We start from the raw sequence: 25,785 nt of genomic DNA, 5'->3' as shown, positions 1-25,785 counted from the left end.
CGGCGGAGCGGGCCCGGAGCGGTCGGAACGGCAGCGGCGGCGCGGGTTGCGGGCCGGGCCCGACCGCGGGGCGGCGCCGCGCGGCTCCGAGCTGCCCTGCGGCCCGCGGGCCCGGCCGGGCCTGGCGACGCCGGCGGGAGACGGTGAGCGGCGGCGGCTGCGGGGCGAGGGGAGGCTACGGGATGGGGGGCAGCGGCTGCGGGACGGCAAGGGGCAGCAGCTGTGGGGCAGGGTTTGTGGAATGATGGGTGGGCAGCGTCTGTGGGGCAGCGGGCAGCAGTTGTGGGTCAAAAGACTGATGTGGGGCAGTGGCTGCGGACGGCAGCTGTGGGGCAAGGCGCTGTGGGGGTTGTGGGGCAGGGATTGCAGGACGATGGGTGGGCAGCAGTGTTAGGGCACGAGCAGCAGTGGGGCGAGAGCTGTGTGACAGCAGCCGGGGGGGTCGGGACTCGAGGGGCAGCAATGGGGTAGGGGCTGCAGGACCGACTGTTAGGTAGGGGCTATGGGAGGTGGTAGTGGGGCAAGGCTGTGGGGCAGGTGAGGGAGGCTGCAGGCCCTTTGAGGGACTAAAGGGGTTGTGAGGGCTCTGGGACAGGCACATGGGGCTGAGAGGACTCATGGTGGGGCGAGGAGTTCTCTGCTGGCTGCTGACAGGGGCTTGGGGAAGTACCAAGGTGGTGGGTCCTGCCCTAGCTCTAGTGAAACGGGAGATACTCTGTGTGCAGTGTTGAGTCTCTCACTACAAATAGGATGTTGAGGGGCTGGAGTGTGTCCAGAGAAGGGAACGGAGGTGGGAAAGGGGCTGGAGAACAAGGGTTATGAGGAGAAGCTGGGGGAACTGGGGGTGTTTAGCCTGGAGAAGAGAGTGAGGGGACAACTCAATGCTCTCTGCAGCTCCCTGAAAGGAGGTTGGAGCAAGGGGGGTGCTGGTCTCTTCTCTCAAGTAACAAGCAATAGGATGAGAAGAAATGATCTCAGGTTGTGCCAGGAGAGGTTTGGATTGGATACTGGGACAAAATTTCTTGACTGAAAGGGTTTTCAGGCACAGGAAAAGTCTGCCATTGAAGTGGTTAAGTCACCATCCCCGGAGGGGTTTAAAAGGCGGGCGGATGAGGTGCTCAGGGATCTGGTTTAGTAGTGGACAGGTACGGTTGGACTCAATGATCTCAAAAGTCTTTTCCAACCAAACGATTCTATGATACTTGCTGTGGGAAAGCTGCTGCTCGGGTCTCACTGGTGCCCAGGGCCTTGACATGGTTGAGGGTGCATTGTTTTCAGACAGTTTTTTTTCCCACTTGGTAGTGTCAGGAGCTGTGTGTGCTAGTGAACACAACTTAAGCGGTGGTGCTGCTTGTCCTCTCCTGAAGCATTTCTGACTTCACATCTTCTTGAGGGTACTGTGCAAGGTAAGTCTGGTCAAAAGGGCTTAAAACTGCAGGGGTAAAGAGTAAATCCCCGAATCACCTGCAGGTAACGTGCTTATCTTGGCAGGAGCTATCTGAAGCCACTGAGTGAAGATCATGTTTGCATAGAAATGATTATCATGCACTTCTTTTGAAGAAGTAAGCCCTCAGGTGAGTTCGTTGTCAAGTATTTGTAAAGCTGTTGTTGGATCTGTGCATTTTGTCTTGTTGAGTGGCAATAAATTAGCTGCTGAGTGTCCCCTGTGCCCTTTCATATCCTTGCCTGTAGAATTTGTCTTATGTGTTATCTGGAAACAAGAAAATGAGAACGGGGGAGTTGGAGTACAGGGAGTGGAAGACAAAGACAGCATACTGATTTTTCTCTTAAAACCTCTTGCCTGCATTAGGTTGCAGACTGTGCTGGAGTGATTCTGATTTCAGTGTTTGTGTGTTCTTATTACAGCCGCATTGACAAGTAACCCTGTATTTTTGCACTCATTTCTTTCTCTGCTGTTGATCACCCTCCTTCCCCTGTTCAAATGTTGGATGCAGTCAGTCAGTTCAGAAGTCTTGTAAAGAATTACTCTTGCTTGTGTGTTTTGTCCACTCTGCTCTCAGTTCCTCAGGTGTTTGCTGCAACAATTCTTTATTTCTTTAAATTTACTTTTTTGGTAGGTTATAAAAATGTTCAGTGCGAGCCAGTCCTCCAAAGCCCAGTTCCTTGACAAAGCACGCCAGGCTCGGGAAGAGCGGAGGGAGCTGAAGGAGAGAGAGCGTGCTGCTGTCCAGATCCAGGCTTTGATCCGGAGATTTCTCTGTCGATGCCGCCTGCAGAGGGAGATAAGGTGTGTGTGAAGTCCTACCTTCTATGCTTAGCTCTTATCTGGTGAGATGTCCTTGATTTTTAAGTACTGATGCTGATTTTTCCAATTTTCCTAGGAGAGAAGTGGAGGATTTCTTTGGGGCAAATGAATCTGGCTCCAGTAAAAGAAGCGCTCTTTCAGTCTTCAGAATTGCTAGGAAACTGCTGTTCGTCTTTAATCATAAAGAGGACAAAGAGGTGAGGTAGCCTGATGTGCTTTTCTTCTTTTGAATACACATCTTAAGTAAAATATGTGTAGTTAGTTTTGTAGTGATCCAGTAGGTTCCTGCAATATATTTTTGCTTCAGAAATCTGATCTCTGTTTTCTGGTCCCTCTTGGAGAGATCTGCCTGTAGGAATGAAATAGAAGAACCCTTGAATTTTTCAGTAGCAGTTCCTTACTCAGGACATAGTTTAATGGATATTTTTCCTGGTGACTGTGCCTGCTTGGGTAATTGAGGAGCGCATTAGGGTTTTGTCAGCTGCATCAGTTCCCCAGGCAGGTACCTTGCGGTGAGCTCACACAGAGCTGTCCTGGCAAAGCATGGTGTACAGGTCATTTGTATCGCAGCTGCTTTTCTCACCGTACCCTGAACTTGTGGTTTCAGAGTGAAGCCCTTTTACTGTGTTGTCTATGCAATTCTGTTTGCCCTAGGAAAGTGCAAAGGCTAATTGTAAGGAAAACAATTGGAAAATGACAGGCTGTGTTTAAATTGCAGTAGCAGTGACTTGTTTTTTTAATCTCTGTTATATCAAACTCCTGTTGATGATGGTGTGAGTACTGCAAGTGCAGTTTTCTCTATTCACACCATAAAATACACTACATAGAATAGTTTGGATTAAAAGGGACCTCAGAGCCCATCCAGTTTCATCCCCTGCCATGGGCAGGGACACCTCCCACTGGATCAGGGGCTCCAAGCCCCATCCAACCTGGCCTTGAACACCTCCAGGGATGGGGCAGCCACCACTGCTCTGGGCAACCTGGGCCAGGGCCTCCCCACCCTCACAGCAAAACATTTCTGCCTATGTTCTCATTTATATCTTCCCTCTTTCACCTTAAAATCATTCCCCCTCATCCTATCACTACGCTGTGTACAGTTTTTTTAAGTGCCTGGCATCCGTTTGAAGTTCTGCATTACAGTAATTTCATGCTTTGCTGAAATATGTCTGTTCTACTTTGCCTTCCAGCAGCAAGTTAGTCCCTTGCTGTGCTGAGGACTAGGTTGTGCCTATTTCCATTCTATTTCTGAGCACCGCTCTCAGGATAACTACAGCATCCAGTTCTGCACCTCAGGATGGCTTTATAACTTGCAGGCATGTGGCAAATGCAACTGGACTGAAATAATAACTGGGGAGTTGTGGATGTGATCCCAGGCTCTGCTGAGAGCTGTAATGGATGGGAGTTTGGAACCTACTGCTGCATTCAGAACTGTTAAGCTCTCCTGGGTAAACCCCAAGAGGAAGATGCTTTTCCTGGTTGAGGATGGCAGTTTAGCAGGGAAGGCTGAGAAATTCCTCCTGTTGATAAGCACTGTATTCAGGGAGGAAAGTCTTCTGTGTCGCTGTGGCATGGTGTGTAGCTGTGCTCTTGGGGAAGCAGCCTTTGGCACTGTGGGGATTATGTTTAGAACATTTGGTTACAGAGGTACCTTGCACTCTCTGCTGAGCTGTTCCTGGTGTTTTACAGGACATAGTTAGAACTAATGCCACCTTTTTCTTTTCCCCAGAGGTTTGAAAAGCTGTGCCGGTGCATTCTTAATAGCATGGATGTTGAGAACGAGCCCAAGGTCAGTGAGATGTTTTTTCAGTTTGGGTGGAAGAGTTGTTTGTATTTTTTTAATATGTGTGGGGATTTAGGTTGGTGATGTTTGAATTTTTACTTTTCAATAACCTCTGAATGCTGTGATTCCCTGGTGAATGTTTGAACAAGTTTGTTAGTATTCCTCTGATTTTACTATATACAGTGTAGGAGTTAGAGGGCAATTTCTTTCTGCAGTGAGTGATGTGCTTTGACCTGTGGATTCTGGGGAGAGCTATAACTTGTTTCTGCTGCTGGGTTGAGCAGGGCACTGAGGAGGTCATGGAAACTTCTTGATAATGTCAGTCAGTAGCACAAGTACTAATCCCTGCTCGCCTTTGCGTCCTGCCTTTCTCAGGTGTGGTACGTGTCACTGGCACTCTCCAAGGATCTCACGCTGTTATGGATCAAACAGATCAAAGACATCTTGTGGTTTTGCTGTGAATTTCTCAAGCAGCTTAAGGTAAGAAACACTTTCTTTGTGTTTTGGCTTCCTGCATTTCACAATTCTGTAGTGTGGCACAAAGCTAATTTGATTTGATAATGTTGGTGTTTCTTATTGCAGCCTGACATCTTGCAGGACTCCAGACTGGTCAATTTGCACCTCACCATGCTTGTTACCTTCACAGACACTTCTACGTGGAAAATCCTTCGGGGAAAAGGTTGGTGCATCTGGGATTTGTTATTGAAATCTACTGACTGCTGTTTCTACACCCTGTGTTTTCACCGTCCTTGCCACAAAGATTCATCATGCTTCTGTGCTTGCACAAAGCATGGACTGGGCAGCAAGGATTCTCTGCAGGTTAGACAGGCTATTTCCCTTAGGACTACAACAGCTACAAGGTTTTCATAGCACTCCAAGATCCCCCACGCAAGAGATGTTCAGAGGATAACAGAATGTGGTGTTAGCTATGGGCTTTTGTGGGAATTATATGTAGAAAAGACAAGTATCAGGAGGGAATAGGACTCGCACCTTAAACAAGACTTGAAGTGAAATGCTGCTAAATGGTGAGTTTGCACATAAGGGCAGGCACTTTGTGACGAAGGGCTTATGAATTGACAAAATGTTTTTAGTGTATAAGGGAGTAAAGAGTGAAGCCAAGATGCTGTTTTAGTAACATCAGTGTTGTATCTTGGAAGGTGAAACTCTGAGGCCTGCCATGAACCACATCTGTGCAAACATCATGGGATACCTAAACCAGAAGGGATTTTATTCTGTGCTGCAGGTCAGTCTCGGGCTGATACCGTTACATTGTCCCTTTATTCAAAAGGAGCCCCAGTTCTGTGCTGTGTTCCTGGTTCTGAGGAAGCTTTATGGTCTCTGTGGTGAGGTGTCAAGGAGGAGCTGGTTGTGAAGCCCTCTTGATGTCTGCACAATCATAGTTTTCTTCAAAGCAGTAAAATAGTCTCCCCACTTGAGACCAAAGACACTGTCTCCTTTGTGTCACTGTTGCTGAATCTAAATCCTACTGAATAATCTCTTAACGAGATGGGCAGAAAGGACTCTTGAATATTTTTCCCAAGTTTGCTGCTGTTTTGTATGGATTTGATTTGTTTATTGTTCTGTACAGGAAAGGAATTGAAGTAATTTTTCCTAATCTTTTACGTGAGGATGATCTTATCAGGCAGCTGTGCACCTTGCGCGTTAATTTTGAAAGGCCTGGGAACTGAGTACAGGTCCTAGAGAAATAAGTGCTATAGAGTGTCTGGTTTGATTGCAGTTTCTCTGTTATGCCATTATCAACCCAAAGCTCTTCTAGTTCTGCACAATGATTTGTAGTAACTGTTTTTATGTTATTTTGGCACTGTTCTTTTTCTCTGCTCACAAAATAGACATAATGTCTTTTAGGAGTAATCATAATTTTTTTCTGAATACTGCAGGGGTTTGAGAATATAAAATATTTTTTTTTATTCCAGATTTTGCTAACGAATGGCTTGGCGAGATCCAGACCTTCCTTGTCCAAAGGCTCTTTAACGGCCATCTTCTCTCTTGCATTGCGGTAAGGCAGCCAGAGGTGCTTGGGATGATATGCAGCCAAAGTTGTCCTTATTGTGTGTTTTGGAGACACCTCATTCTGCCAATCTCTTTGTGCCATTGAGAGTATTGCCCTGATGGAAGAAGCTGCTTTAGGCGAAATAGCTCACTTTCCTGTCAACTCTTTTCAGATCAGAATTAACTTTAATCAGTAATTAGTGTTTGTAGGAGCCTAGACTTTGGTATGCAGTTCAGTTCAGCGTACAGGATCTGTACGGTCTTTCTGCTGAAGGCATTGGACTTCTCTAGGTTAGGGTGGTTGTGCCTCTTCATGACCAGCTGCTGATGCAGATGTACCTGGTACTTGGTTCACAGCGGCAAATTTGTCCCTGAAACAAACATTGGGTGCAGGGCTTTCTAGTGGTTCATTCTGTGCTCTTAAGACAAGTGTGCTGTTACCCTGACCGGTATCTCTTCACTTCAGAGATCTGCAGACATTTAACGAGCAATCATTTGGTGGTTAATTGAATACCACTTTTCTTCTGTACCTGTCAGTGCTGGGATGATGAGGTGGTGATGCTCAGTAGAGTAGCAGTGGATGTCCTTGAATGTGTTGCCTAGCTTCTTCCGAAGGAAAACAACTATTCAATTATGATTTTATGGCAACAGGGAGAACTTGGGAGACGACCCATATAATGCCTATAGTGCTCTAGCGGCTATGGATGTGCTGTGTTAAAAATACAGTATGCTGCAAACTGTTTGACTTATATACCTTTGAGTCATGAGCAATTTTGTCAACTTGCCATGAGAAAAGAAGTGTAAGTGAACATTATTTTTCCAGTGAAGCTACTTGATGAGGATGGGATCAGCAGCCAGTTCTGGACAGCTCAATTAAAGACTGCGTCTTACTTTGCTAGGTCAGTTTACTGAAGTATTTTTTTTTCTCTGTAGCCCTGTGGTTGCTGCGCAGTTTTCAGACAACCTGTTGAGGTCTTTTCTGATCCATGTCATGTCTGTGCCTGCTATAATGACTCATCTTGCTACTCTGACACCTGAGGTAAGTGGTTGATGTCATAGTACCTAAAATCCACTGAATATCACGTAAGGCCTCTTGTTATTCCATTTTATCAGCTCTTGAAACAGAGCACTGCTGTTTCTCTCTTTGCCAGTCTAAACCATAGACAGAACTAAAGCAAAAATCAGTCTGTTGCATGGTAAAGGATCTGTACTGGTAACTAGTAAGCTGTCCACTAATTTGGTTTAACTACTCCTCTGTGTAGCTCAGTGCAGACAGGCAGGTTTTGTGCCAAAAATGGGCATTCTGTGTTCTTGCAGATGGATGGTTGCAAAGGTCTGTCTACAACTAGAACATGGCCTATTCACCTGCAAGGATTTTTGTTCCCTAGAACAGCTTCTTGTCAAACACCTACTCTTCAGTGCAGTCTTAACTTGCTGCTTTATTTAGAAAGAAAAAACAGTCCGAATTGTTGATGGCAGATGAGGTGTGGTTGTTCTGCATGTTCTCAGTCTCACTGACAGTTAAATTATGTCTTTCAGCGTCTGGCAGTGATAGAATCTCATGATCTTTTCCGCAAGTTCATCCTGTTTTTAAGTTGTGAAGCACAATGCCGAGATGTCTGTGTGTGCTTAGAAGGAAGTCACACTCTTTGTTTGTTAGGTAAGTGCCTGGAACACCTCTTTTTTACGGTGCTTGGAAGAGTCTTGAGTAAGATTATCTTGCTGCTTGGGTCAGCTGACTCCAACTCGTCAGGGATTTTTTTATCCTTATTTAGATAATTTCTAAATAATAACTGAGATATATTTTGGAATGTTGCAAAAACTGTTTAAGGCACTTGCAAATGGAGGAAATGTCAGAGACTTGCTTCTTGTATCATGCCTAAACTGTGAAATACTATCTCTACTAGCTTTTCACTTGGACTTTGAGAAAGTCTTGTAGTGTAGTAGACTTCATCTAACTTCCCTAAACAGACATGCTACTGAAATATTTAAGTTCACATATCTGTAAAGTAGCAAGAGGAGCAGTTGGAGCTCTGGAATAACCATGGATCATCTGTAACTTGTGCTTTGTAGAAGGTGTTGGTGGGATATGGATGAGAAGGTGACCACAGTGCCATGCCACCTAAGTGGCTGATGTCTGTGAGAAATGGCTTGCTGTAGGGTAGCCTCTCATTGTCATCCTTCTTCGCAGGAGTCCTCTCCTGGACATGAAAAAGGGTGTGAGTTCATTTTGTCTGTCTGTAACCGCTGTCCCACAGTATCTGTTCCTGTTTTAAGTCTTGGCTGTGCTGATTATTTTACCAGGTAATCTCGTGTACCTGGGCTCCATGAATGATAAAATCCTCGAGGAGGAGACGGCTCATTTTGTGGGTGTGCTCATCCACATGCTCTCCTACTGCCAGAAGTATGTTTCACAGAAGAAATCCAACCTCACCCACTGGCATCCTGTTCTGGGCTGGTTTTCACAGACTGTGGATTATGGGTAAGTGAGGAGAACTTTATGGTGATTGATGATTAAGCTTTTTATTTTTTTTCCCTTTCTTTTTTTTATGCTGCCATGTGTTTTATGTTTTGAGATGAAGTGCATGCCCCTATTCAAAATAACTTAGATATTATATATGCACAATATAAACTGCTACATTAATACATTAGGAAATTAATTAAATATATTTAGGCTGTTAAACAGTGGCCCTGTGGTGCACTTGATACAGGATCTGTGTACCGGCTTTTCCTGTGAGGACTACCTTGAGGGTGGTTGTGTGCTCCATTTTGACTACCACCTAAATGTATCCCAAGTATCGCTGTCTGGTGTTTTATTCCATTCTGCCTTCTAACATGTCTCTCTGCCTTGTCTTTCAGATTGAATGAGTCCATGCCTCTGCTGACAAAGCAGCTGCAGCATCTCTGGGGAGTCCACATGATCCGCATCCTTTTCAGTGATGTGCTCAGCAAGAAATTGCTGGAGAATCAGGAAATAGCTCAGCTGCCAACACAGCCAATTTCCCCTCAGAATAGCCTTCCTATGAAAAGTGAGTCCTGCAGTGTTGCTTTTTGTGTGTGCGTGTACAGGCGTCTTTCTCTCCCGCAGTCTTTTGCTAAAAGCTTTGAGTAATTACTTGGAGCAGCTGCTGCTGCTTAGGTGGGAAGATGGTCTCTCCTGTCTGTAGTTCCTGCTCAGAACACCTCTGTGACCTGGGGCAAGTTTCTTCCTTTGGCGCTGTGAAAATATTTGCTTATTTTAGCAGTTTTTTGCATTGTTTCTCAAGTAGCTGAAGTGCTTACTGCATAACTTGGTACTTCCCGAGGCAAGATGGGAGGCAGCTTCCTGGGTGAAAGGCAAGGTGAAGCTGGCTCGTGGCCCTCTGATGTGTGGTGTTTCTGCAGACGAGTATTTGGAATTAGCTGTAATCCAGCTGTTTTCTAGCTGCTGCCTATAGCCCAAGATCACAGAATCATAAAATTGTTTGGGTCAGAATGGACTTCAAAGCCCATCCAGTTCCACCCCTGCCATGGGACACCTCCCACTGGATCAGGGGCTCCAAGCCCCATCCAACCTGGCCTTGAACACCTCCAGGGATGGGGCAGCCACCACTGCTCTGGGCAACCTGGGCCAGGGCCTCACCACCCTCACACTGAAGAATTTCTTCCTAATGTCTAATCTAAATGTGCTCCCTTCCAATTTAAAGCCATTCCCCCTCATCCTATTGCCCCATGCCTATGTAAGAGGTTCCTCCCCAGCTTCCCCGTAGTCCCCTTCAGCCTACTGGAAGGCCACTATAACGTTTCCCTGGAGCCTTTTCCAGGCTGAACAACCCCAACTCTCTCAGACTGTCCTCGTAGCAGAGATGGTCCAGCCCTCGGATCATCTCTGTGTTTTCCTCTGGACTTGCTCCAACAGTTCCATATGCTTCTCATGCTGGGGATTCCAGGAATGGACACAGAAGTCCAGGTAGGGTCTCACAAGAGTGGAGTAGAGGGGGAGAATCACCTCCCTCAACCTGCTGGCCACACTTCTTTTGATGCAGCCCAGCATACAATCCTGTGGTCATGAGTTACTGAAGTTCTGTAAGATTTTGAGCTCTAGAATAATGCCCCCACTGAAATATTCTTCTGTGTTGCTGGCAGCTGTGTAGTGTTCTGCCAGAAAAGCCCAACAAAACCTACTGTGGAGTGACTTAGTCTGCTTAAAATCCTCTTTATTGCATGGCTGCCAAGTGGCTGAGAACAAGAAATGGTTTGCAATAGCACTTCTGTCTCCTGATCCAGCGTCTCGTGTGCTTCTCTGTCACCAGATCTTTTCAAGAGAGCTTTCCAGAAGTCTGCGTCTGTGCGCAACATTCTCAAGCCTGTTGGGGGTAAGCGAGTGGACTCGGCAGAAGTGCAGAAGGTGTGCAGTATCTGTGTCCTGTACCAAACCACACTTACAACGCTAACGCAGATCCGTCTGCAGATACTCACAGGTCAGGGCACATCTGTGATTTTCAAATCATTTAAAATGTGGAGGAAAAATAGATTTTTCTTATTAAATTCTGTTGACTTGTTGGTAGTTTTATTACTGACAACGGTTTATTGACTGGCTGGGTGGAAGGCTTGTTCCATCCTGAACCATACAGCTGATCAATAGCATTCATCACTTCTTTATCAAGTATTAAGTCTCCAGAATACAAATTGAAGCAAGCTTTCCTATAATGAAACCTTGCTCCCTCCATATCAAACTGGAGACTGAGTCAGTGTTTTTGAGACGCCTAGCAATATGAATCTTTACGTGGTGCAAACACTGAACGCTTTCATACATCTTAAGAACAAATTACCTGTCTTGGGAATGGATGGAGGAGGAGATAAGAGCCGTTTGGGTATGGTGGCTAGAGCAGAGGAGTGAATCCACAGCCTTGGATGCTTTTTTTGTGGCTGTAGTGGTGACCACAGGTACAACACAGGACGACACAGATTCTTTGTGTTCTCATCTCTAAGATGGCTGTAATGGTGATTGGGTCACAGGAAGTAATTGTTTGCTAAAGCTGGAAAATAATTACTAGGAAAAGGTTTAAGGTGTGCAAACAATTAATGTCTTGTTAAAAGCTTTATTTGTGTTTTCCTGGTGATTGTACATCTCCTGTTAACACAGACAGACTTGGAAGCCAAACGTCATGTTATGTTGCCTTGCAATGTTGCTCTGCAAGTGGATCTCTCGGTTTCTCTACTCCAAGTCACATTTGTCTCGTTGAGCCTGCGTGACCAAGCAGGCAGAAAAAGCTTTACTGAGTGTGCTTTCTGTTCTCAATTGTTAGGCCTCACTTACCTGGATGATCTGTTGCCCAAATTATGGGCTTTTATCTGTGAGCTGGGACCGCAGGGCGGGTTAAAACTTTTCTTGGAGTGCTTAAATAATGATACGGAGGAATCCAAGAGGCTGCTGGCCATGTTGATGCTCTTCTGTGACTGCTCCCGCCACCTGATCACGTAGGTAGCAAGCAGAGGGTACTCTCTGGATTTGTAACGTGAAGCTGTTGTGTTCCTTGAGTTTCAAGAGGAATAGTTAAGGTATTGCTGCCTTTGCATAAAGGTAACAGGGCAGAGTAGAGCAGCACGCTTTTCAGAGAGAGTCCTAGGAAATAAAGGACTTCAAAAGGACTTTCTGCTGCTGCCGTGTGCTGCTTCAGGGACATACAGCTGGCTGAACTGGTAGCAAAATATTACAGCACTGGCCAGGGAAGGGGAAGAAACACTTGTTCTGGTGTTGTGGGCAACAGTTACATCAGTCCAAAGCAAACACTTCCGTGAGTCCAGATAAGCTAAGGAACAATGTTATAATACTGTTGCAAGAAAGCTCCTCAGCTTATGTGCTTCTCCTTACAACTCCTTTGTTGTCTTACCCGTAGACTCACACAACAAAGGATGGGAGAGGGGGTGGAAAATTGCCTTTGCTGGCCAGTAGAAACAGCTTTCTTAGCTTGAATGCTTCCTTGGGGATGAGTGCCTAGGTCCATTTAACTATGAAATACTGGCTTTGCTTGTATCTTGGGCCTTTCTTACTGTCTCCTGTTAGGATCGGATATCAATCAAAATCAATTTGTAGGGTTTAGTTGTTTATGACTATAGATCCTCCTGGGTGTCAGTTGTCATAGAAATAAGAGCTGCTGCTGAAGGATAACGTGCCTTTATGAAAATTTCAAAAGGGAATTAAATTTACGCTTGTGCATTTGCATTTGTTTTCTCTGATAGGATCCTTGATGACATCGAAGTCTACGAAGAGCAGATTTCATTCAAACTGGAAGAGCTTGTTACCATCTCATCTTTTCTGAATTCCTTTGTATTTAAGATGATCTGGGATGGAATTGTAGGTAAGTTCTTTGAGTTGGTTACTATTGGAACAACAAAAGGAATTTGAAGCTTCTGCTAATTATCACTTTGCCCATACTACATTGTGTGGAATGAGAATCCATCGCAGTCTTTTAGTGTTCAGATGCCACTATTGTGCCTGGCAACAAATACAGTTCACTTCTCCAGTAAGAATTTGTGTAATGGACATGATGGGTCACTGATTTTTGCCAGTGGCTGGGCCACGTATTGGACAGGAATGTAAAATGGCTTTGGCGAAGCAGAGCAGGCTCGCTGGGCTCTCCACAGTGTTGGTCTGTATGCTGGTATAATGCAAGTACAGCTCAACTCTGGCAATTAGATGAGAAAGTCCATTTCTCTTGTGGCTTGGGCACAAAATCTCTCCCTTCCATTTGAAGGCAGCGGAGGTTACAAATACTCCAATCCTGTTTGCTTAGGGCAGATGATTGAAATGTTGCTCTTGGACACTCCTGTTACCTAGGGTGCCTGGACATTGCTGCTTTCTTCCTTTTGTTCAGAGAACGCCAGAGGGGAGACCCTGGAGCTGTTCCATTCTGTCCACGGCTGGCTCATGGTCTTGTACGAAAGGGACTGCCGCAGGCGGTTTGCTCCTGAGGATCACTGGTTACGCAAGTAAGTGTCCACCTCAAGGCAAGGATCGTGTGCAGCTCTGTGTGTCCCAGTGCACCAGTTCCTCTGGAGTGGCTGGTTTGGGTCCCTTACTTTGAACAGAGTGCCTCTCGTACCTGTGAGATCAGGGTCAGAACTCCCTGTGTTTGTGTTTAAGAACGCGCTTCTTGTGCTTCTCTTCTGTGGCGTAAGGATTATTTGCTGCTGATGGAGGATAACAGTTTGAACACTGGCTCGGCACCTAGCTTGAGTGTCTCTGGCCTTCTTAGATTTGTGCGCTTGAGCACTTAAGTTATCTTCGAAATCATTACTGGTTTCCTCTCTCTCCTACCCCCAGCTATTTACCACAATTGGGCATTTCTCAGGGATCTCTGAATCTGTGCCTTTCTTTGTAAGGGACCTCAAACCCAGCGTGCTCTTCCAGGAGCTGGACAAGGACAAGAAACGAGCCCAACTGCTCCTGCAATACATCCCGCACGTCATTCCTCACAAGAATGTGAGTGGGACAGGGGCAGAGGATGGAGGCTGCAAAGCCAGGGACCTGGTTGGCCTGGGATGGAAGGGACATAGCGTCTTGAGCACTTTGTGGTGTAAAAGTTGATTGAAATGCAGTTTAACAGAAGTCTTCTCCTCCCCAAGAGATTTCCTCTAAGCTGTCTTGATTTATTTCAATGAGAGAGTGCTTATCTATGTAGGCAGCTGCTTGGAGTCATCCAGCAGTGCATGACATGGCGTTGGGGAAAGTCCTTATGCTGAAAGCAGAGTGTCTTTTTGCAGGTAGCAAATCTGCAGAGATGATGGATGTGGTGATAGGAAAGGTGCTTTCGCTTTCAGTATTGATAGTACCGTGTCCCTCCCAAAGCAGAGCTTCAAGGATTTCTCTGTCCCACTGGGGAACAGCGAAGGAGATACCAGTACTCCTGGTGTTTAGGTGACAGCGGCATCATTGGGCCTAACTGGGAGCAAGACAACCAAGAGCTAGGTCTGGATTTGTGGTAGGAGCATCTGGAGGATAAGGATCCTCATGGTTGAAAACTTACATTTGTTTTCTTTTTAAGAGGGTGCTGCTTTTCCGGAATATGGTTACAAAGGAGAAGGAGAAGCTTGGGCTGGTTGAAACCAGCTCTGCGTCACCTCATGTCACACACATCACTATCCGCCGGTCCCGTATGCTGGAGGTGAGTGCCTTGCCTTGCAGAAGCTAACCAACATCCTGTAACTTGACCTGACAGGAACAAGGTGTGAGTGTTTTTCTTCTCTGTGGATGCTGAGGGTCCCTCACAGTGTCTGTTCTGTCTGCTTTTGTATGAAGTCATGTTACGGGAAAGTGTTGGACCTTTGTTCAGTTCAGACTGCTGCAAACCTGGGGTGTTGACTAGGAGAAATGCTGGTCTTTTTGGACACGCAATTCAATGATCAATGCAGATTTCTGTGGTGTTTCTGTCTCTGCGTGGGTGTTTCTTGTGTTTCCCTGCATGATTGTCCTCTGGCTCTTCTGGTCTACATAGGATGGATATGAACAGCTACGGCAGCTTTCCCAGAATGCCATGAAGGGAGTGATCAGAGTGAAGTTTGTGAATGATCTGGGTGTCGATGAGGCTGGTATCGATCAAGATGGTGTCTTCAAAGAGTTTCTGGAAGAGATAATCAAGAAAGTGTTTGACCCTGCACTCAACTTGTTCAAGGTTTGGTGCAGGGCTGCGGGTGCTGACTGTGATGACCCATTGTAGATAGAAACAGCCTGGCTTACTGTCCTGTTCTCTCCTTGTATACAGACAACCAGTGGTGACGAGAGGCTATATCCATCCCCAACATCCTACATTCATGAGAACTACCTACAGCTCTTTGAATTTGTGGGGAAGATGCTTGGGAAGGCTGTATACGAGGTGAGTCAGAAGTACCACATCAGGATATCATCGGTGTTGGCATAGCGTTTGTTCTGTGCTGGTGCCCGTTACCTTTGAGAGCATCTGTCACATTCCTGGGGAGGTGGTACTGAAGACGTGAGTTTGACAAAATGACTTGGGTAAAGATACTGGTGATGGAGCTGTCTGGCACATCTTCAGGCATGAGCTAAAAATAATTTCTGAGGTAAAACCTGGGACATAATTTGAATATTATTCTTAGTGCTGGGGACGCTAGCTGGAATAGTCTCTTACTTTGGTGTTATGCCTTACACACATCCATTTGTTGATACCTTACTTAAAGGGACATATGGCTAAAAGGAGGATGGGATGACAGAATGGGCCTCTCTGTATAAGGTAGTTCTTTTAAAGTTAACGTGGAGTTCCTGGGCCTTTTTGCATCAGCTCCACTAATTACTGGATTTTAAAACATGTGACTTTGTTAGCTGATTTCAGTGTCTTGCATCTTTGCACTTGCTCCATAAGACTTCATCTGCCTGCAGACATCAGAGGTAATTAAAGGTGTTGCACATAACAAGCATGCAGTGGGACCTTACCTATGCATTGTTGTTGTCTGTAGGGAATAGTTGTGGATGTACCATTTGCTTCGTTCTTCTTGAGTCAGCTCCTTGGGCACCACCACAGCATCTTCTACAGCTCTGTAGATGAACTTCCCTCCTTGGACTCAGAGTTCTATAAAAATCTCACTTCAATTAAGGTTTGAGCATTACTTTTCCTGGTTTTCAACTCCCCCTCATCACTGGCTGCTGCTAGAAACGCTAGGATTGCAAATGCCTTTGGGGTATGATCATCTTTAAAAAGGTAGTGGATAGCTGTGCTGTGTTTTTACTGGGGCAAGCAGAGATAAGAAAGGAGTCTGAAGGTGTAAATCTAAGTTTTAGCCTCAGCTCTTGTGCGGTCTCCCTGTAACTTAGAGCATCTCATGTATTTGTTATGCTTTGGTGCACCATCCCTGATCTGGATCACTTAGTGGAAGAGTAACACAGAAATGCAGAGCTGCTGTGCCTTCTGCTGAACACTGACTTTCTTTCCCTCTTTCTGTTCCTCCAGCGTTACGATGGTGATATCAGTGACTTGGGCTTAACGCTGTCCTATGATGAAGATGTGATGGGTCAGGTAGGCTTTTATTCAATGACTGCGTTGGACCGTATCTCTGCTTTGTTCCAGATCCCCCCCTCGTGCCTGGTGGTGACACATGGAGTTCTGGGTGCTGATAGAGTCCACAGCCATGGCTCGGGCAATCCCTGTTTGTCCTGGTTAGATCCTGGCTGTTCTACATAAGAGCATCTCCCTCGCTTGTCTGGTTGATGCTACCAGGAAGAGCCTTTGCAGCACTAAGAGGGATTGTGAGGATCATTGCCCACTGCTGTCAGAAAGCGCGTGGTACCAGAAGTGGCACGTTGTGAATTTAAACAGTTGACGGCAGAACTAGGTTTGATTCTTGAGTAGAGAGAGGTGTCCTGGCTTTTGTTGGTGTCCTTAGAGCAGAGAAATACACCTACAGTCTGACTTGCTGGCAGAAGGCAGCTATTATTCTCTGCTGAGCTTTCTGAGAGCTGGTTTTGAGCATCTAAAAGCCAGGCAGCCTGTCAAAACTTGTGCTATACAGAGTTATAAAAGCTATACATGCTTTTCACTCTGGTACTTGGGTTTCTGGATATATCAGGTGGATGCTCTGTGCGGCCGATCTGAATGCGAATACTGAGGGGACTGACGAGCGAATGACCTGGTGTTTGATTGTGGTTAGGGCTTAGCTCTGCTTTCCTTTCACAGAAAATGCTTGTGCTGAAAGGCTGGCTCAGCTTCAGGGGTTCTCTGAATTCAGCCATCGGATTCTGTGGCTTTGCTCAATATTCAGCTGTGGGCAGAGAACAGCTTTTTCCACAAAAAGGTTGCACTCTGACCCTAAATTTTTCTAGTGCCAGGGGTTTTATTATTTCTAGTTGAAAAACATAGTTTTGTGCTTTCTCTGCATAACTGTTTTTTCCCTCTTTTCGAAAGAAGAATCTGTGTGAGTGGCGAGGAATTCCTTTTTTTTTTTTCAAACATAGAGAAACTTGAAGTGTGTCAGGAGGTCTCTTGGCTTTGAGAAGAAAAGCCTGTTTGTCAGTCCCTTATGAAGGCTGGAAGGTACTTGGTTGCACTTGAGCCCTGGGTTCTGTGATGCTGTGTGTGCGTAGCTGGAAAATATGGAGAGATAAGATAAAAAAAAGCCCTGCCTGTCTGTGTATGCTGCAAATCCTGTGGGGAGACCCCAGCTAGCGCTAAGCCTGAGTGCTGTTAGCAGAGTAGATCCAGTGGCACAGAGCTCAGAGACCACTAAGTCATGGAGTGTTTATCTGGGGCAGCTTGTCCTTGAGAACTTTTCGTGCTGCTGTTTCTTATTACTACACTGGCTAGTTTGGACCTAAAATACATTCGATAGCAGTTTAAATGCACCTGCAAAGCTGTGAAAGTGAATGGGAAGGCAGCTCAGTACTGATAGAGCCCTGCTGAGTGCAGGTAAGAGGTTGTGCCTGCTGCACAGTGGGCTGAACAGCTTGCTGCTGCCTAAAGATTGCTGAGGTTTCAGCTTTGAGGGTTTTTGCACCTTGAAAATAGAGGTAGGAAACGGCATAGAAGAGCCCAGCAATGAGACGTGAAGACTGCAGTGCTCAGAAGTTCAAAATAAGCCAGGGGATTCATGTTAGCCCTGTGCTTTGGCCACGTTGAAGCAGCCAGCACAGGGGAGCTGAGCTCATTCCATGTGTGGGGCTGCATTCTGACCTTGGGAGTCACCTGGAGCTGGAGCACAAAGGCCACTGTAATATGCGAATAATGACTTTTTGCCTCTTAGTGTTGGTACAAAGATGAGTCATAATTCTGCTGTAGCAAACACCGAGAGGGTCCCTGCCGCTGGTTCTGCGCGGTGCTGTCAGCTGAGCACCAGGCAGGGCAGGGAGAGGAGACGCTTCCCTGCTGTCTCAATTTGAGCACTCCCTGTTTGTGCCTTCAGTGCCCACCTGGAGGGACAGTGAACTCCAGGGAGCTCTGTCACTCAGGTGGCCCCAGATGAGATCTGCGGAGCAGACAGCTTTGGGGATGTGCTGTTAGACTGAGCTATGCAAAGGCTCTGAGCTTGTTCAGCCTCTGGATTCTGGGTTTGTGACAGTTCCCCGGGGCTCTTTGAATTGATTTGTATGCAGTTCAGCAGTGATGGATCAGACCAGAGAGTAGGCTTCCTCCAAGAAGGGCTGGCTCCACTGGTGGGAGAGTCAGAGTTCCCTACTGTTCAATTGCTATTTAATAGTGAACTGAAACTGGTTCAAGGCAGAAGCAGGATTATTACTTAAATTTTCAATCCTGCTGCTTTATTGTGAAAAATAAATGTTTTATGGGGAGGTAACAGCTTAGCGTGGCGTTTCTTTCCATTGTGGTTCCAGGCAGTAATTAGCAATACAATGATTTTTTCCCTCAGCTTGTTTGCCATGAACTTGTTCCTGGAGGGAAGACCATTCCTGTTACCAATGAAAATAAGTAAGTACAGCAATTAGATTTTTAAGGTCACCGCTGCAAAATACTTTATTCTAGTTCCTTGGGCTTGCATCTCGAATGAATTGAGATAGATTGGAGTAGAAGGAGCACATAAATATCTTAATAGAATTTACTGGTTACAGTTCATTGGCAGAAATTGTATTAAATTTGATTTGCAAAATAAAAATTGACAATTTACTTCTTGAAACAGCGCTTCTGAGGTCAAAGGCGCAGAGTCTGTGAGATTCTGCAGGATTTAATGATGGTGATAGCTACAGACAGATGGATTCAAAGCAATTCAGGCACACAGTCGTGAACATAGAGGGCACAGATGCTCAAAGACACCTTGGAGCAGACAGATCTTCTCAGAATGATAACATGTGGCAGTTGGATAAAGCACTTCTCTTCAGAAGAGTCAGTGGTGAATTCAAATGTAGTCGACAGTCATACTTTAGACACAGGAAATCAGAGGAGACACCGAGCCCTGTAGCTATTTTCACAGATAACCGGCTTTTAGATAGTTATCGTAAATGTCAACTCCAGAGCCTGGAAACCAAACCTACCTTTTTGTTCCCTTCATTTTTTTCCCTTCTCTATACCCTTCAGTGATCATAAAAGCAGGATAAAATATCTATTAAGCAGATGTGTGTTTGAACTCGTAATCTGGGAGTTTTTCTCTTTAATGGCAAGTGAAAGCTGGATTCCTACCTGAGGATTTGTCTTTGTTAGTCGTGCTCTGCAATCTGATGTTCCCAGTCTTTTCCCTTCTTGAGCTCTGACCAGGGAGTTTGCATTTGAAAGGATCTTTCTCAGGCTTGTCAGAAGTAAGCTCAGGAAGAAAGTTGAAAGTCCTGTGTGTTGCTTTCTACCCACAGCAGTAACTTTGGAGCTTTTGTGTGGATGTGCACACAAATTGGGAGCTGTGAGGGAGCTGGAGATGCATTGTAAGTGGAAGCAATCCAGAAACAGTTCTGTATATTATTGGTGAGTGAGGTTACCTGGCTGAAAACTCAGTCAATGTGGTTGTGGCGGTGTCTGCCTAGGAGCTAATGAAGAAGAATTGGCAAGCTTAGTTGTTTTGACTGTTGAGAAGAGGAAGCCTCCCTCTAACCACAGAAATGTAGAATGGTTTGAGTTGAAAGAGACCTTAAAGACCAACCAGTTCTACCCCCCTGCAATGGGCAGGGACACTTCCCACTGGGTCAGGTTGCTCCAAGCCCCATCCAACCTGGCCTTGAACACCTCCAAGGATGGAGCAGCCACCACTGCTCTGGGCAACCTGTGCCAGGGCCTCTCCACCCTTATTGTGAAGAATTTCTTCCTCATATCTGATCAAAATCTCCCCCCTTCCAATTTAAAGCCATTCCCCCTCATCCTGTCATTCCATGCCTTTGTAAAAAGTTCCTCCCCAGCTTTCTTGTAGCCCCCTTCAGGTACTGGAAGGCTGCTGTAAGACAGTGCACCTCTTCTATACTCCTGGGATGAAGGTGGAAATCTAAGTGGATTTTAGTTTTGATTCTCCAGCCATGGTTTTTGGTGCTGGTGGCATCAGAGCCCAGACAGTTTTTCAAACTGAGAGCAGTGCCAGTGCCTGGGGATCTGATCCTTTAAAGAGGAGTTGGACACACGCTTCCCTCTGTGAGCTACTTTCTGGCTGAGGTCAATCAACTGATTATTAGGGCTGGGCTTGGGAAGAAGCTCTAAGAAATGAGCAGGCAGTCTCAGAGACAGGGGATGGGGAGCAAAGAACAGCTCTTTCTGCTTAAATAACGAGCAAGACCCTGGAGGAGAAAGTCTGATGCATCTTCAGGCAGCGCTAGTCCCTTTTGGGCTGGAGAGGCAGGTCAGCAACCTTGTTCCTGCACTGGCGAGGTGGTTGTCCTTTGCTGCAGCATTTCCCTCACTGCCACCTTCCCTGTCACCCACAGGATCAGCTACATCCATCTCATGGCTCACTTCCGGATGCACACGCAAATCAAGAGTCAGACAGCCGCGCTTATCAGTGGATTCAGGTCGATCATTAAGCCTGAATGGATTCGTATGTTTTCTGCACCAGAGTTGCAGCGGCTGATCTCTGGAGACAATGCCGAGATTGACCTCGAGGACTTAAAGTAAGTGAGCAACTTGGTCTGCTGGTCTTCTCTCTCAGCAAACCAAGGCATTTTATTATGTTGTTATTGGGATGTTCACAGGGGACCGGCTCTTTCACAGCTTTCTGCTTCTCCTAATTTAAATTTGAGGAGCAGACAGAAATGGATGGAGCTGAAGAATGTGTTCCTTAAAGCTAATTTGGGCAAAAGAATGAGAAGGATCCTTTCCTTGCTGACTCCTGAACAGAATTTCTGTCTGCCCTTCCCTTTTCTCTAATCAAGTACTCTGTAAGCATTTGGTGGGGGCTCAGTACTGGTAGAGCAAACCCTGACTTGTGGCAGATACTGATCCTTCCAGCGCAGGTCAGCTGAGAGCCTCCTGCTGCAGAGGAACACAAGCCTATCGCAACCTTTCTCTCCCCAGAAAACACACAGTGTACTACGGGGGCTTCCATGGGAGCCACCGAGTCATTATCTGGCTGTGGGACATCCTCGGCAACGACTTCAGCCCTGAGGAGAGAGCCATGTTTCTCAAGGTAAATGCAGTCATTTCAGCCCAACCGTTCATTTGGGGAGGTTGGGCCAGCGCTGTTCTCCTGCTAGGTGGGTGCTTTCTGTGCTAACAGGAGTCTCGGGGTGCTTGATGCCTTGAAATCAACACCCTGCCTCCCTTACAGAGGGTCTGCCATGGAAGCAGAGTTCCTGTCAGTGCTCTGGTGTTGCCATGAACAGTCCTGTTCTCAAAGGCTGGCAGAGCTGCGCACTAAAGCTCAGCACTGTTGTACCGGGGGTGCTCACACACCAGTCCAAGCAGCTCTCTGCTATGACTGTGTTAACTGTGTCTCTGTGACAGCCAGGCTGCCCTCACTGCTGCTTTCTTTCACTGTCCCTCGCTTTTTCAGTTCGTTACCAGCTGCTCCAGGCCTCCGCTTTTGGGCTTTGCCTACCTCAAGCCTCCTTTTTCCATCCGCTGCGTGGAAGTCTCTGATGATCAGGTAGGCACTCTGCTTACTTGTGTCTCCCGCATTCCCTGCCAGGAATTCCCTTCTGACAGCCTCCTTCCCTGCCCAGCTTCCCCGTCTCTTTGTCTCACCGGGAAACTCTTAAGACATAAAGACATAACTCGTAGAGTGCGAATGGCTGTATCTACACACACACATCAGCACGTGCCTGTCTCCAGGGCTGTGTTTTCTCCTGAGGACCTCCCTGTGCTCCGTATCTGTGATCCTATTTCCCAGAGCACTCTGCAGAGAGGGCCCTGCATGCATAATGGCAGTTGTAATGACAAGAGAAGCTCCTTCTTGGCTCCAGTGGGGGATGAGGCGCTGAGGTTTGCTCTGTCCATTCCCAGCAGATGAATTTTGTGTTAGCACTTCTGCCCTGGATGTAGGCACCCTGCTCCGAAGGAGCGCGGCAGAAAGCACAAGGGTGACATCTTTCTGTCCTGTTCCAGGACACTGGTGACACACTGGGCAGCGTGCTGCGGGGCTTCTTCACAATCCGCAAGAAAGAGCCAGGTGGGCGTCTCCCAACCTCCTCTACGTGTTTCAACCTCCTCAAGCTTCCCAACTACAGCAAGAAGAGCATCCTGCGGGAGAAACTGCGCTACGCGATCAGCATGAACACGGGTTTCGAGCTGTCCTAGTTGCCATGGCCCTGGACTCTGCAACGGGGGCTCTCGGAGCTGCTGACTGCTGCTGGAGGTGGAGGCCTTCGTGCACAGAGGGTGGATCGGCTCCACGGGAGCTGGCTGCTCACTCGAGGGCTGGAGAGAGGCAGCTGATAATAAAGGTTTGCAGAGAAGAGCTGTGGGGCTAGACAGGGCTCGCTCTTCCTGGGCACTTCTCCAGGACGAAGGAGGTGATGGGCCTGATCCAATACACTTTACTTGACACCCACGTAACTCGTCTTTAAAAGCAAACCCCAGGGAAGCATAAAAGGAACATTACAAGTGCCAGTCAGATTAGTGACCGTAATACCCCCCAGCGGGCTGTGCAGTCTGGGCAGCTGCTGCTGCGGGAGCGCTTCTTTTTCCTTTCCCAGGAGATGATCCAGTTTCTTACTGGGTGGAAGTGAGTCTGTGGGAAGCTGCGCAAAGGCAGAAAAAAGTGACGGAGCCCTCAAGGAGACCATCACGAGGCTGCACTGTTGGATGTGCCACAAATGGGCACTGTTTACTCAGGACAGGTACTGCACGAGGGCTTCCTAATGCCCTCGGTCTGTGCAAGGCCCTTGCATTTGTCTTGGAGAATGAACCACTTGCCCAGCTTTGAGAAGCAGCAGGTTAAACGCAAGCAGATGGCCCCTGCCATTTTCAGGAAGGCTTTGGAATGCTGCAGGTTAAGATCTCAAGCAGCAGGCATGGGGGTCAGCGTGCTAAGCCAGCTGTGTATCTGCCAAGCTCTTGCCAGAGCTGTGCTTTGAACGGATGGGGTTGTTGTCTGAATTTGCTCAGGAGCAGAAAAAGTTTCATTGTATTTAGTTGCCAGAGGACAGGAGGTGGCACACAGCTTAGGCAGCCCTTGGTCCCCGGTGCTCTCTGGAAGGGGCATGCATCGAGCTGCCGAGAGCCCTCTGGAAGCCTCCACTGGCAAAATTCCTCTGACTTAGAAAGAAATTTCACTTTGTTTGCAGGCTCTTTTTTTAGGGAGATGTGCTGTTTCGAAACAGGACTTGGCTTCTGTGTAACAGCCACATTTGCTTTGTTGCCAAACTATTTATTTGGGTCGCTTTGTCTCTTTCTGGCCTTATTTTTACCAGTTGATGTTTGTCTGTAACAGGCAGCTTTTTCAGGTTGCTCTGAAAGCAGGGGGGGTACACGTGTGTGTTGGGGAGGTGTGAACCCTTCCTGCCATTTCTAATGCAGTCCAGAGCCTGGTTTGTAAAGCATCTTTGCAGCTTCCCAGCCCTGGTCCTTTGTGCTGCTGCAAGTCCTGCCTCAGCTGGAGCCAGCTGAGCGGAGAGCCTGCCGTCTCCTGGGCTGCTCCGTCCTCACTGGATTTCTGGCATGAAGGAAGGCCATGGACATTCTGCTGTTCAGGACAGGATTAAAACTCAGTCACCTTCTCCCCTTCCCATGTTGCTGCTCGGATCCCACCGAGGCTGCTAGGATCTCCCCTGGTCTTTCTTTCCCCTCCTGGCCTTCCTGTGGCACTGGTGGCCCTCACCCTGCGTTCTGCTCACAGCTCAGCCCGCAGCAGCCGCTTGGGCACGAGGCTGCTGTACCCTACCTCATCCTCTGGCCAGCCGTGGTCCATCTCAGTTGGATTTGCATCCCCAGGTGTGCTCAGCGTAGTTGGGGCTGTGTGGAGAAGGCTCCCTGGGCTCTTTTAAAGACCCTTTTAACCACAATGTGTTGCATGTTTCAAACAGACCAGAAAGTACTTGGCACTGTTGAGCCAGGAGCATGGAGATGGCCTTGGCTTCGGCTTCATCATTCTCTTCTGTCTTGCTTCAGCTGGTTTTCAGAGAAGTCACCCTTTTTAGAACCAGTGCCTGGAAATGAATCTGGAAAGCAACGCTGGGATCCTTTTTCTTTGTCAGCTCAGTCATATTAAGCAGGAGTGTTCGGAAACGTTAGCAAGGACAGGAATGTCTATATTCAGAACTCGAGCTACTGGCCCCTGAGCCCAGAGAAATTAAAGATGATCGTACATTTTTCTTTATTTATTTTTTTTTTCAATAGAGAGCATTTCAGCGTTAACCCATTGCTGCCTGTGTAGCTGGGAGGTTTAGGCACTCGCTTGTACCAATCATAGTTTGAAATAGCCCACAAGATCTTAGTCTAGAGACACGCAGTGTGTCTGAATAGAGCACAATGATTGTTCGGTGGAGTGAGTTCTGAACGTGGTGAAATAAAACGATAAAATGTTTGTTCCCCTTTTTTCCCTCCATCCCTCAGGAGTACAATTCCTAGAAAAGCTCTTAATGCCGACTTAGCTTGGTTCCTCCAAACTTGGAAATATTGCACTACGAGACACTACACCTGATTTTTGTAGCTAGTGTATAAAATGTAATTGTCTGGTGAACGCCCTGGTGGCTGCGTGTGTGACAACATTTCTCTTGAGGAGCTGATTTCTGTGTGACTGGGAGGCTTTAGTGCGTTTTTCCTGGAGCAGGAAGCAGGAGGCTGCGAATGTGCGTCGGTCCCTGCCTGCCCTGCTGTGTTGTGCACGGGTGTTCTTTGGAGGACAGGGGTGGTTTTGCCACAGGAGATTAATGACTATTTTTTCTATAGAAGACTCACTGCTGCGGAGGCCTTGGTTACATCCCTTGTATTGGAAATGCAGAAAAGAGAAAAATAAACCTGGTGTGAGTTAAGATGATTGGATGTCTCCTCTTCCTTTCCCTATGGGCAGGGAAGTGGCTGGGTGTGATGCTCCTTCTCTGAGCACTCGGCAGAGAGGAGAACAGAGCTTTGGGGCTTTGGCATCTCTGCCAGGAGGCTGCGAGGTAGAGGATGGAGGCTGCTGCTCACTTGAAAATCCCTCTGTCAGGCTGGTTCGTGGTGCGTGTGCTCAGGCACCCCTGAGGGATGGGAGCTTTGGGGCACTCTTGATGGTGATGCGAGTGCCTCTGTGCCCAAAGGGACCTGGCAGTGGTGTTTGACACAGGATTTGTTCTTGTGGCGTGGAGAAGTGGTGTTTGGTCCAGACATCAGTCTTTGGTGGATATTGCCGTGCCCCTGTGCCATCATGGTGGCTCAGTGAGGATCAGAGAATTATGGAATGGTTTGGGTTGGAAGCTGCTCTAAGGTCTCCCCAGAGCCTGCTCTTCTCCAGGCTGAACAACCCCAACTCCCTCAGCCTGTCGCCATACAGGAGGTGCTCCAGCCCTCGCATCATCTCTGTGGCCTCCTCAGGAGAGGATCCGTGTCCTTCCTGTGCTGTGGACTCCCAAGACTATTTTAGAAGCTGCCTCAGGTCCAGCCACTGGAGCCAATGTGGGGTTTGTTAATAATGATATTAATTATAACACAGGCATTGTGTTTCTCCCCTCACTCCGGGAGCATCCTTGGAGTAAGGAGCTGTGCCTGCTGCCTCTCCAGCTTGCCCGAGTTCAGGTTTGGCACAGGGCAGTGTAGCCCTTCTCCAGCCGGCTCCCCCGGCTCTGGCGCTGTGCCGCAGCCCTCCCTGCCCGGCATTGCTGTGCCAACCGTGCTCCCTCGGGAGAGCGGTGCTCAGGGCCAGCCCCGTGGGCACTCTGGCTCCGCTGGGGAGAGGGAGCGCGGTG

At 47.3% G+C, this 25,785-nt stretch overlaps 1 protein-coding gene across 4 annotated transcripts; it reads left to right on the top strand.

Moving 5' to 3' along the window:
• Nucleotides 1-11: 11 nt before the first annotated feature.
• Nucleotides 12-24,890, top strand: UBE3B (ubiquitin protein ligase E3B). Of its 4 annotated transcripts, none has more exons than XM_054082109.1 (29): nucleotides 12-143; nucleotides 1,303-1,406; nucleotides 1,492-1,574; nucleotides 2,079-2,248; nucleotides 2,343-2,463; nucleotides 3,993-4,052; nucleotides 4,422-4,526; nucleotides 4,629-4,725; nucleotides 5,204-5,289; nucleotides 5,981-6,063; nucleotides 6,990-7,095; nucleotides 7,596-7,716; nucleotides 8,361-8,538; nucleotides 8,916-9,085; nucleotides 10,349-10,411; nucleotides 11,345-11,516; nucleotides 12,279-12,397; nucleotides 12,914-13,028; nucleotides 13,422-13,521; nucleotides 14,084-14,203; nucleotides 14,534-14,710; nucleotides 14,801-14,911; nucleotides 15,510-15,647; nucleotides 16,001-16,066; nucleotides 18,408-18,466; nucleotides 20,392-20,574; nucleotides 20,978-21,089; nucleotides 21,456-21,548; nucleotides 22,007-24,890. In XM_054082109.1, exons 4-29 carry the CDS (start codon nucleotides 2,088-2,090, stop codon nucleotides 22,196-22,198), a joined length of 3,108 nt encoding a protein of 1,035 aa, XP_053938084.1. In that variant the 5' UTR covers nucleotides 12-143; nucleotides 1,303-1,406; nucleotides 1,492-1,574; nucleotides 2,079-2,087; the 3' UTR covers nucleotides 22,199-24,890. The 4 variants fall into 4 exon arrangements, with proteins under 4 accessions (XP_053938084.1, XP_053938081.1, XP_053938082.1 ...); XM_054082106.1 differs by having other exon boundaries at nucleotides 10,349-10,516; XM_054082107.1 differs by having other exon boundaries at nucleotides 1,471-1,574; nucleotides 10,349-10,516.
• Nucleotides 24,891-25,785: the final 895 nt, after the last annotated feature.

The sequence above is a fragment of the Cuculus canorus genome, chromosome 17 (genome assembly GCF_017976375.1).
Source record: "Cuculus canorus isolate bCucCan1 chromosome 17, bCucCan1.pri, whole genome shotgun sequence".
Lineage (NCBI taxonomy): Eukaryota > Metazoa > Chordata > Aves > Cuculiformes > Cuculidae > Cuculus > Cuculus canorus.
This window is presented reverse-complemented; position numbering and strand designations above follow the sequence as displayed.

Coding starts and splice junctions, on each gene's coding strand:
- UBE3B (XM_054082106.1), top strand. CDS start 2,088: ATGTTCAGTGCGAGCCAGTCCTCCAAAGCCCAGTTCCTTGACAAAGCA. Junction 14,711..14,800: donor CTGCACTCAACTTGTTCAAG/GTTTGGTGCAGG, acceptor CCTTGTATACAG/ACAACCAGTGGTGACGAGAG. Junction 16,067..18,407: donor ATGAAGATGTGATGGGTCAG/GTAGGCTTTTAT, acceptor TTTTTCCCTCAG/CTTGTTTGCCATGAACTTGT.